At 41.1% G+C, this 12,514-nt stretch overlaps 1 protein-coding gene across 4 annotated transcripts in view; it reads left to right on the top strand.

Annotated features, from left to right (window-relative positions):
* The window catches only part of LOC148410621 (voltage-dependent T-type calcium channel subunit alpha-1I-like), a 72,824-nt gene extending 60,592 nt beyond the window's left edge, over positions 1-12,232 (top strand). The window contains exons 31-35 of one of the 4 annotated variants that reach the window (XM_088436601.1): positions 912-1,061; positions 4,282-4,437; positions 7,220-7,421; positions 8,508-8,743; positions 9,647-12,232. In XM_088436601.1, the coding sequence (XP_088292727.1) occupies positions 912-1,061; positions 4,282-4,437; positions 7,220-7,421; positions 8,508-8,743; positions 9,647-10,363 (1,461 nt within the window). In that variant the 3' untranslated portion in view covers positions 10,364-12,232. Of the gene's footprint in view, positions 1-911; positions 1,062-2,875; positions 4,438-7,219; positions 7,422-8,507; positions 8,744-9,646 lie in introns of those variants that run through there. The other 3 variants (XM_088436599.1, XM_088436600.1, XM_088436602.1) reach the window with 3 other exon arrangements.
* The last annotated feature ends 282 nt before the right edge of the window (positions 12,233-12,514 follow it).

Genomic DNA, 12,514 nt, shown 5'->3' on the forward strand with positions numbered 1-12,514 from the left:
ATAGGCCAGCGCAGTCAATCAAACATTATCTTTCTATCTTGCCACCTACACAGAATGGACTCGCTTGCAAATGTCTGCGTGGTGTGTGTGTGCGGGGATGTGTGAGAAAATGCAAAAGGAAGCACCGTTGCATAATTTGATTTAACTTATTCAATACCATAGACTTTTTATTTATTTTATTTTTTTTAAGATTTCCCAGGTCCTCTAATCATACACACACAGTGCAGTATTTTGACCATTTTTGGTTCATTTTATTCCGCATCATTCTCACGGTATTTTAGCCAAGGGATTGCATACTGCTGCTCGTGTGATCGACTAAATGGTTGCGCCATGTTGAAATTTGACATGTTGTCAGTATCTGGGTGAAATTTCAGCTGCCTGGTGTCTTTTTCAAAGAATTGGACAAACTACCGCACAAGGGTTATGTACTAATAATGCTAAGGGTACAAACATTTGCTTGAATTTCAAATCGTTCCACCGAGGTGTCGCACAAACTAAATGAAGCGATATAATGTAACTGTGCCGTTCCCCACACTTTAATAATAAAAAGGTGTTAACTGGCTAACGAGGGTTTAAAGTGCTCCTGTTGCGGAATTCGTACCAAAGATTTCTTGTGGATGATGTGTGTGCGGAAAAAGCTCTCGTATGTTCCTCTGGAGAGAATTTTTTTTTAATGAATTACACTTGATGTCAGTGAGTTTGTTGAGTTTTTGTCATGCGTTTTTTCGGACCCTGACGGCTGTCTTTGCATTTCCCTGCGTGTTCTTTGTCCTCGCATGTCGGCATGTGCACACCTTTGTGCCTGCGTGCAATTTTGGTCTGCTGGCCCGCGTCCCGTATGTGCGTGTGTGTCCCGTGCGTGTACGCATGTGTGTGCGTGTATATGTGCGTGTGTGTGTTGTGTGTTCCAGGAGAGCCAGTGGTTGGACAGCGTATCTCTCCTGATCAAGGATACATTAGAAGGGGAGATGCTGATGATCGACAATCTCTCTGGTTCTGTCTTCCACCATTACTCCTCCCCTCTTCCCATCTGTAAAGACTGCAGGGGCCACCCGCAAGAGGTACCACCCTCATGTGACGTTAACACGTGCACAAATGCAGCACATGCGCAGAAGCGGAGCCGCTGGCTTCCCTTTTGGGGTCAAAATGTGCAATGGGGGAGGATCCTGTTTCCATAGGTAGTCCAGGCAGTTGGAAAAAAAAAAAAAAAATTTGAAATGTTTTAAGGATAAAACAATCCATGAGGCAATTGTTATGAGGCATTTGGGGGCTTCTGGAAAATTCCGGCACTTACCTATAGGCTTGTCTAGTAATAAGTCGGCGTTCTGTCAGTCTGCCTCAACTTTTACTTTTATGTATTTTCTGCAGCCACAAAATATACTTATGTAGCTTACAAATATTGCATATGATACATTAGTAGGATGAGGAAAAAAATAGAGTACGTGTTAAAAATGTCAAATATATATGCCAAATATGAGCCTCACTAAATTAGTTGGTAGTGATTTGTGCAATTTGAAGTGAGGTGAAGCCTGTTCGCTGCCCCAGGAAATACAGGACAGGAAATACGCATTTTTTAGTACGATATCATTGATATTATTGGAAACAAAAAAGAAAATCGATGTAAAACACAGTCCAGAGAATTCCAAAAAAAAGAAATGCATTTAACCCAACTGTTATGCTGTGGGTCAAATTGATCTTAATCTTCCCGACCTTAAATTGACCACTTTGAAAAATGTAACGTTATTACGTGAAAAAAAAACATGTCATATTATTGAATTACTTTTTTATTTAAAATCAATTAAAATATAATGGAAATTGCCTTGTGTTTTTCAACCTTTAAACCTGGTCTTCCATTGGATTTGTAATCATTTTTGCATGAATACTTATGTAAATGTAATTTCTCAGTATTTTATTTTTTTATAAATTCAAAAATTAAAAAAAAAAACCAGAGCTTGTCATAGCTGGGTGTTGTGAATTTTAAGGTAAGAGATTAATTCTAAACATTTTGGAATGTAGCTGTAAGATAAAAAAAATAATAATAATATGGAAAAAGTGCTGTGAATTTTTCCCGGACGCTCTGTAAGCGACAAGGGCCCATGCATAACAGAAGGGTTAAGCATTGTTTATTTTCCACTACCGGTGATGCAGGTGAGGCTCCCCCTCCCCCGCCTCCCCTGACTGCACGTCCCCGTACACAACCATGAGTTTGAAGATTACATTCCTGGCCAACTGGTAAAACGGTCTCACCTAACTACACCCATAGTAAAGAGCATTTGAGCATAGTGCGTTACACACTTCGGGCTTCATTGATCTCATTAAGCGTCGTGACTGGAAAGTGTTTGCAAACCTAAGAAAGCATGTCCACGCAAACATGTCCCTCCGATAGTTGATTTCAGTGCATTTTGCGATCTCCCCTTTCCACACAAGCAGACATGTAGATGAATGGGGCCCACAGCATGTAACCTCCCCCTAACATGCATGTGCGCAACTCTCTCCTACTACTTGCCGGTTGTTTTGTTGTCAGCAGGTTGCACATAGCAGATAAACTTGCCAAGGTGTTTGTCTTGTGCCACTGTTGTCCATCACTGTGACAAAGTGCAGCGGGCCAGCTCAGAAGAAGCAATAACTGGCCTCAACACCTCCTCACCTGTCAGTGCTGTTTTCTACCTGTCTGCAGATGCTGTCAAACCATCAATCTGCCCCCACGCCACTCCTCTCCATATTTCTTCCTCCCTCTGCTCCATCTATCTCTGCTGTATTAACCTTTGTCGGTGTGTCTGTGTGCGAGAAGGTGGGTGTTCCTCAGACAGCGTCCATCATCGCCTAGAGATATGTGCACCTTTTTGTTTTTGTCTTTACGGGGGACACAACAAAGGTGCTTTGGGACACAATATCCATCAGGGTTCTGCCTAATGAGGACATGGGATCATCCCCAGGGTGAGGCTGACTACTTTTCAGTCTGCAGGGGGGCTGTTGAATGATGAACTGAAAGCGTTTGCTCTCATTCGTTCCCTATGAGAGGCGTCGTAAACCTGGGGGGGTTATTTATGGAAGGCAGTCCTAAGAAAGGCAACATTCATTTCACAAGATGCTTTGAAAATGGTTTTCGAGGTGAATAAATGACGGGAAAGGGACTAAAAAGTAGCATTTTACAGGTAAGAGAATGTGACATCTATCATGCAGATGCATGAGTGTATGCAGCTCATGTGGTCAAAAAGTCTTTTAATATTGTCTTTATTGCCCATGTTTTATGCAGGGTAATTAACAAATGTTAGGTATTTTAATCGAATGGAGCAGCCAGTCAAACAATTTCTTCCATAATAGGTTGACTTCCAAGCTGTTGGAATTTCTGAACACATTTTATATGAAAAATTATGTAAAACTGGTGTTGTTTTCCATTCTTAAACATTTTTAACTCTATACCAGGAGGCAATATTGTAATATCTTGATAGTTGTAATTGCCATACACGTGTAAAAAAAAAAAAAAAAAAAAAACACACAAAAACGAAAGAGGTAATTGGAATACAATGTTTTCTAAGAAATAGTGTGTTTTATAGGTATTCTTGAAGTTCCAGTTAGCTCTGTGATATTTTATTCATTTTGCATTTGCAGAATGAAAAACGGATTATTCTTGGTCCTAGTCCAAACAATGTACATTTTTTTCACATGAAAGAAGGTTTTCATTTGATTTGAGGAGTGTTTAACTGTTAAATAAACAGCTACTTTTGTTGTTGTGATTTTAAAAATGCAGCAAGTAAGCCTTAAACTTAGTTTGAAATGTATTTTTTTCAATACTGTAAAACTATCTCAGATTAGAACTAAGGTATATGTATGTGTCTTTATATATTTGTGTAGATAGATAGATAGATAGATAGATAGAGATATTTTTTTATGAATGTCTTAACTGTAGTTTCCCTAAGCATTTATAATCCATGGCAAAATACTGTGTAACATGCAGCGGCTGTGCAGAAAGCATCATGGCAAGACAGTTGTATTACAGCGCTTAGCTTTATGATTTCCTATCGAGTTCCGCTCAGAACACACGAGACAATAATATTGCCAACAGCTGCTGAGGTGCATCCAAGCTTGGTGGTGTCGTAACTATAATGAGTGTCGCATCGGCTTCTGTTTGTATACTGTTGCGAGTGTGCGTGTGTGAGTGCAAATTTACCGTATGTGCGGCGTAATGGGTCTGTAGCAACCGAGGTTAATTGTTCAATCTGCTCAAGTCTCGTGAACTGCCTGGGATCATCAATAACTGAGGTGACTTCCTTACACCAGATCAGGATGGCGGAGATCGAGCAGGCTTCGCTGAAATCAGAGCAACTCTCAGACAAGTCTTCCTCTCCCGCCCTCCCCGATGACCTCAGCCTGGATGAGCACACGGCCTACCAGCTGCTTGTGCGGGAGAGCAAGGTTGGTGGTGAGAGAAGTGAGGTGAGAGCAGCAAACACTTTAATGAGGTATAAAATATGCAAGGCAAACATCCAGCACTCATCTTGTATGTTCTGTATCATTACAGAAGCTACGAATCTCTTCTTGTAATCGAGGCGGGCTCTTTAATATGTGCTTTAATCTTCAGCAACCACTTTGGGTTAATTGCACAACGCTCTTTAGATAAACTCGCCGATTTAGTGCGCTGTGCTCATAGTCAACAAAGGTTAAAAGGAAAGCCAAACTTAAAGGCCAGAAATAGAAATATTGTCAAACAGACATGTTTTTATCGCAGTGACTGAAATTGTTTGTTTTCAAATTAAGAGCAAAGAAATTGGAACAATGAAGGAAGTTTAATTTTGTTACAGTGACTCCTTTTGCAAAGTACTGTCTGCCTTTTTTTTCTGTTAAGGTTTATACAGATGAACATTGTCGTTGATGATGCAATTGTCCAGCAGATGTTACGCAATCTATCTTCTGGAATTCCTGAATAATATATACCTGGACAGGCCCACTGCAAATGTGCCCCACAAGTTTTATATATCAGGCATTGATGGCACATCACTCTATTTCAAGAAGTTTTTTTTAATTTCAATAGACTGGATAAAAAATATAGACTGGAAAAAAAATATTTTACACCGATTTCATCATTGAAAAAAGATTGAGAAACCCTGGCCTAGATGATGGATAATAAAGGTGCCAATGCATTTATGTGCATACTACTTACGAGAAAAACGTCAGGTAGTCAAATGACTTGATGAGCTCGTCCGAAATAGCTCATCATTAACAATTGTTCTGCTACTTAGCAACCGATTCATTAGTAGCATAAAATAATTGCTGACATCATTACATTATCGAATTACATCCATTTAGAAGTTATCAAGTCTCACCATTGTGAAACATCATACACTTCTTAATCAAATAATGAATTATTTAGGGATTAGTCACGCCCCTCTGTTGGCCTTGATCTTAATTCGCCATGACATTTTGGATCATTTTAGACCTCTGTACTTGTCACTACTATTTACTGTCATATATCACGTATGACTTGTCAAAAATGGCCTTCGACTACATTCTGAACATACGGTGAGCTCCAAAAACAGCTATCATGAAATTCCTCCAATCGTTCATTTGTATTTGCTGCATGTCCCGCTTCCGCATGAAGATAAACACTAACATCACGCCAGAGCCTACTGGTTCATTTCTGTAGTCATTCCAGAAGGCAATAACAAATGACCATTAGGAGTGTCTAATGGCTGCGCTCCGCTCTCTTGTGAACTGTAAACCTTAGCTTCTAGAGTATATGCTTATTTTTATCGCTTGTCGAACTCGCTTGGCCTTAAGGGCATAGTCAAGTCTAAGCAAGGAATCTTGTCTTTCCACTGATAACTACTTAGTGCTCTGATATATGCAAGCTTGATGAAACTTACACAGTAATCGTACTGTTATTCCTTCTCGTTTCCATGTTTTGGCTGTGCGAATTCGGGATCACGGTGAGCCGCACTTGCCCCATGAGTAGGCGTGTTAACGTCTAACTTAGTTAAGCAAGTAGCTGACCAAATATGATTAAGAAGAGCTTACACTTGAAAATCCAATTTATTTCAAAAAGTAGGAGGGCCCCTCAACCTTTTTTTTTTTCTCCTTGGCGGTCTCTTCCCTCGGCTCGTGTGTGATTGACTAAGAGAACTTCCTCTGCAATGACAAAAAAAAAAAAAAAAAAAAAGAGTAGTGTTCTCACCCAATTGGTCAGTCAGTATGTCAATCAGCTCAATGGCACTCCTACAAGACACTTTATTGGCTCCCGGCGCGACAATCGACCAATCGACCAATGAGGGCAGATGTCATATATATATATATATATATATATATATATATATATATATATATATATACCAGTTATAAAATGATGATTACCTTCCAATAGAAATAAACAAATTTAGTGTTGTGTAATTAAGTGTTGGTACAAGCCAGCATAGGAAATCCCAAATCCCGCATGGTTGGAACGGCTTAGTTTGAGTACGCCTTGAAATAGCTCTCATCTCCGTCCACCATCTTAACACCTTTCCGCAAATAAATCTCTTCGTCAGGTTCTCCCCAGTTACGATCCCCAGTGGCTCTCAGGCTGCACCCTGTTCCTTGTTTGGAGTTATCTTATGTGCATGTGCACCCTCCTGGCACCTCCCCCTCATAGCCCCATTTATCTCCATCCCTTATCATCCATCCTTTCTCCTCCTTAATTGGGTAATACTACTTGTTACTGGATAGCAAGATAAGCCCTGCAATCAGCAAACATTTCTCTCAAAGTACAGCTCATTAAAGAAAGTGCAAAAGTGAGGGAAATGAAAGCAGACATCAAGCTACTTTGGATTTTTTGTGTTTTTTATTGCAAAAGCACTACTTTTGCTTTGACTTGGAGTCAATGTGTTTTTGCTACAAGGGGTCGATTTGTCGTTCCATTAGAAACTCTTACAAATGGAGCGCCTGACATTTATTGTGAAAATGCGTAACATTAATATAACAAATACTATCTAATATTTCAATAATCGCCGCTGTGTTTGACAAGACCTGATATGAAAAGAGCTGAAGATTAAAGTGTAATTAAAGATCCTTTTTCCAATCCCCGATTTATTTTCAACCGAGAGTATTTTTTTTTCACCTTTCCAATTTAATAATCACTTTGAGGGTCATGCATGATCTCATTTCAGTTGACGCGGCAATTAAAAAGAAAATGAATCAAGACGTCAGCGATGACAGTCTCAGTTTCATGTTGTCCGCCTTCTTCCAGGAGAAGTGCAGCAGTGGATCCTGCAGCTCTGAAGAGGCAGCGGGTGGAGGGAGTCAACAGGTCCACCAGACTGTTGTCCAGAGCCAGCTCCAAGGGCTAGGCCATCATTTCCCTCTCTGCAAAGTAGAGATGGAAAATGTGCTACAGGAAATAGAAATGCAAACAAAGTCACCAAATATGTGCTCACCCTACTACAGCCCAAGTGAGTAAATCCAGTCAATTGGGGACATATTTTCTGGTACTCAAATTCATTGGGTGAGATGACCCAATTGGTGTAGGAAAAAAAAAAGTGATCAACATGCCACCTGGGTTCATTTGAACCAACATGCTGGGTATTTTATATAAAATGACTTTAATTTCTTTGTGTTTTATATTTTATTTTATTTTTATCTTTTTTGGGATGGGAAATTAGGTCAAATTTTCCCCAAATGGTCGAGTAGTCTGAACCAAATTGTTTTTTTTTTTTTACCTAACTGTTTTTTTAGAATCTAAACTTGGGTTTATAAATTGTTTTTAAAATGTTTAAACAAAAAAAAAATGGGTTAAAGCAAGAAAGAAAAAATATATAAATAATAATAATAATATATCAAATAAAATAAATAGTAATCAACTGTCAACTTGGGTCAATTTGACCCAGCTTTGAGTTGCTTTGTATCAACTCAACGCAATTTATGAGGTTGTTCTGTATAAAATAGTTATGTTTTGTATAAAACAGCCCATTAAATTCGGTCAAATTGAACCAGCTAAAAGGTCATTCTAATTTATGACCAAAATCGGGTGATTTTGAATTTGACAGTTTTAAAAGTGCAATGTACTTGAGTAAACCATGTAAAAAAAAAAAAACAAAATGATTGCATTAGGTGCATCATAAATAACCTTTTTGCCTTACAGTACATAATACATTCTTAAAAAGCATTGATCAATTATATACTATAAAAACAGTTTGGTTAAAAACAACCCAATCACTAACCCAATATTTAGGTCAATTTGAACCAACTTTTTGGATTGTTTTCCACAAAACAATTATTTTTAGGTTGCCTTGAACAAAACGAGCAGGTTAGGCGGTTATGTGCAAATCAATCCAGAAAGTTGGGTCACATCAACCCCAATATCGGGTACGCGTTTTTTTCCCCCCTCGAAATTGGGTTGCTTTTAACTCAAGTCTTTTTAGATCGTATGAATGAGCCTTGCTTTTTAGATATTCATAAATGTAATGTATTTAAAGCTTGAATCAGTTTTTGGAGTTGTAGCCTGCATCTCAATTGGATGAAATCATGTCCCTCCAAAGGTGACGTGTCCAACGTCAGCATCAAAGAAAGAACCGCAGAGGCAAAAGAAGAAGGACGCAGCGTCTCTTCGTTGCTCCCCCAGCCTGCAGAGTTCTTCCACTCGACAGGAGCGGCCATCCCAGCACCTCCCCGCAGCAGGAGCCTGAGGTTGTCGAGACGCCTTAGGTTGACCTCCCCCGCTTCTTGGGCTGCGTTCCGTTCCCCCGGAGGCCACAGCAAGATACTGTGTACTCAGGTAAGGTACAGTATGAATGCCTCTGAGAGCTGAGATAATAAGATACAGTACAATGGAATAACTAATTGGTTATCATATCAGTATTTTTGGTGAATGTTTTAAATGCGTTTTAAAACTGAAGATTTTTCAAACGCTAATTTCATCTTCTTTACTGTAAATATCTGTTTATAGTAGACTCCCATACAAGCAGGGTGATTATCATGGCAGTGAATTCAAGTCAAATATTTGGAATCCAATGATCAACATTTTAGCTGCAGATCAAACCGGAAACGCAATCATTTTGCATAATAAACAATGCAGATAACCCAAGCTTGGAAGCGCGTTTCATTTTATTTCTTTGAGTGTTTTAACTATGTCGTTCCAGACCCCCGTTTTGAGAAAAATGCAAAAAAAACGTTCACAGCGTAATTGTCAATTTTGTTCTGTATTCCATGCTATAAAACATGCCATCTGATTAATCTGCAAAGTAGTGACTTGCACCTAACGGTGAATTTAGTAGAAAATAGCATGAAAAATGAACCAACACCACTTCACTGTCTTCAACATGGCTTGGTTTTTCATCTTTTCTCGCTCCCCTGTAAAATTCGCATTTTCACCAGGTGGCTCCCTCCCATTGATACTTACCTAATTAGGTATGATTTTATTTGCAAATTTGCTGTATTTAGCCTCTTTGGGTAAAAGATCTTATCAGTGATGTAATTATTTGACTCAGCTGGAGTGAATGATAATAAGGGTGCTGCGATTATAAGCATTGCTTCAGCAGTAGCCCTTTTCAATCAGCCATTATTTCTTCATTCTTGGTTCTTTGATTTTGACTTGGGGATTGCTTTGATCCAATATATTGATTAATCGACAAAATAAGTCCCCTTGACTCATACCGCACTTCCTTTCCCACCTCTGCAGTATCCATCCCACAGTGACTCGTCACTGGCGACCGGCAGCTCGGAAGGGAGCCTCCAGACCACCCTGGAAGAAGGACTGAGCTTCAGCATCTCTCCCCCGCAAAACATAGACTTGCCAGCAGCTCCTTTACCACACGAGTGCCCTCTCCGTCAAGAAAACACGAGCATTTCGTCCCCGGTCCAGACCCTGAGACTGAGGCCGAGCCCTTCGTCGGCGCTCACCCTCCAGGCCACCGTCGGCCAACAGCGGAGCCAAAGCAGCGGGCGAGGTAGCACAAGTCCGGGATTCACACGGGACGACTCCATCGACCCTTCGGACGAGGACCTGGGCATAGTCATCGGGTCCTCCATCGGTGGTTGCGGGTCCAGTCAAGCGGGCAACAGCGAACACTTGTCTGAGACGATGAGCAGCTTGTCGCTGACGTCGCTGCTGTCACCCGGTTCCCTGGCGTATCCTGGGGGAGCGGTCAAAAAGTGCAATAGCACGGGAAGCCTGGACCAAGGGGGACTGCTGCTGTCATCCAGAGGAAGAGAGACCCGCAGGGAGATTCTCGGCCTGGAGCTTATGGACCCCCAGGGTTTCTTGGCCAACCCCTGGTCGGGGGTGTTAGCCGAGGCGAAAAGAGGAGACGGGGACGAAATCGGAGACGGGTCGCAAGGATTCCGAGGGAAAAGCTCAAGCCAAACAACTGTAGGGCCTTTTCGCAAAAACAGATGAAACCTACTGCTGACTCTTTGTCTACGTTCCTTGGATACAAACCCTTTGTTGATCCCTTGCACTCTCTATTCCCACGAGTGAAAGAGAGGTCTGCCTGCATTTCCAACCCTCATCTATCCCCCCATGGACCTCTCTCGATACATTTGTGATCTACCCGAGACCTATTTTGTGCAATCGTGCAATCTAGGGACTTGGTCTTGGTTATGCTGCAGTGCAAAGTTGGGGCCTAAGTGCTAAGGCTAGGCATGAGAGGATGGTTCTACGAGAGGAACCAGGTAGCCCGATATGCTAGGGAGGCGTTCGGGGCTGATGCTGAAAAATGCAAAAATGGAACCTCCCAAACCGATTTGGGGTTAAGTGAGTTAGGGCTAGCTAACCATGAACGCAGTATTGTGAGGCAGTGCAACAGGTAAGTCGGAAGGAGACTTCCGGGTGACGGAATATACCGTGGCGAGGCTAAAGGTCGACCATAGTGACGGAAAGGTCGGGTCATTTGTTTGGCCGGAAAGACAGAAAGCGGATCTAATGTCCATCTGTTCAGGCAGACGGAAACAACGGGTCCCGCTCTGACTGGCTCCAGAGCTTCTGCTGACATCACAGGAATATGCGAGGTGAAGAAGAGTTCACCGGCGTGGGCGGGGGTCCGAGTGAGCACTGCCTCAGGTAGCCAACATATTGAATGAAATAGTTCTCATCCATTCAGCGGCGTTTTCGCAAAAGGGGGGCGAGTTGTATCGGATCAGATAGCCGAGGCGTGACATGACCTTGGTGAGATTTGTAATTATAATTATTTATTTCTTTTTTTGTTATCTCTCGCATCTCTTACTAGACGGTTTCGGACTTTATAGCCAGTGAGATTTAAAGCACACTCCTTTTGACAGTACTTCCCCTCACAGCGTTTGAGATGCGATGACGAAACCGCAAAAGGTTTGCAAGGGACCTTGACTTGCATGATGGAAATGCATTTAACTTAATCTCGATTTTTACCTATATACAAATGTGTGTTCAGACGTCAGTGTTGGGTGATGACCATGTGATTTCTATTCCACTATTTTTGTAGAAAAGAGAATAGGCACATGCAAATCGCGGCCATTACCTCGCCCCCATGTTTAAAGTCCGTCCCGATGCGTCGCGTCGTTTTGTCCGCCGGTGGCTTCCAGTTTTATACCATTTTTCAATGTGTCCAAAACAATGAAGCAAAAAATGTAAACTTGTTCCTTCTTTCACATCTCTTAGCAAGACAGCCACTCCTCCTTTTTAGTTGCACATGATGAGTCATTAGCAGATGGGAGCAGCCGTATTGACTCAAGCGTAATGCTCACGGACATAATGTTTCGGTCTGGATTTGCAATTCTCTGTGTTTATCATAGAAATGTCACCCAGATTAACGAATATCTCCTTTGCCGCCCATCTGCTGTTGTAGCAATGCAGCGTAACACTGAGCACAAGTGCATCTTTTCATGCAAAATGACTTTTGGGGGTTTGCCACATGCTGAATCACTTCAAGCCTAAAAATGTGATGCTGATCGTTAAGCCTGATTTTTAGAGTTAGTTAAGATCATAGCCTTGATTTTGACTGGTGTAAAAAGAATCTTTTTCCTCCCTTCCAACTCATGCGAAATCACTCATGTATGTGCGTGCCAGCGTGCATGTGTTTGTTACATGACTTCAGGTGAGGTGATGGTGACATGATGATGATGATGAAGAAGACGACGACGCCTGAGAGCTAAGGTTAAACGCAAAACAACCAAGGGCTGTTTTAGCTTGAAGGGTTTATCCTTATGTCTTTTCTGAGACAAATGTCATCCAATATGGCAACAAAGGTTAAAGCCTGAATACACAGCAATAAATGTTCGATGTGTATGCCCTGAATAACTGATGTCAATGTGAGTTTTTATTATCTTATTACTTTGCCTATATATATATATATATATATATATATATATATATATATATATATATATATATATATATATGCATGCATGCATGCTCGGGTTGTGGTTGATCAAAACTTCACAACATGACACAATATTACAACTATTGTACTCCCATTATTCTCATAGACATTTATCCTCATGGGGAACGCAAACATGTACATACATACCCGTACATCACTGCCATGTATAGAAAGGGCATCCAGTAATCCATCAG

The sequence above is a fragment of the Hippichthys cyanospilos genome, chromosome 16, assembly GCF_059441005.1.
Source record: "Hippichthys cyanospilos isolate Australia breed blue-spotted pipefish chromosome 16, RoL_Hcya_1.0, whole genome shotgun sequence".
Classification (NCBI taxonomy): Eukaryota; Metazoa; Chordata; class Actinopteri; order Syngnathiformes; family Syngnathidae; genus Hippichthys; species Hippichthys cyanospilos.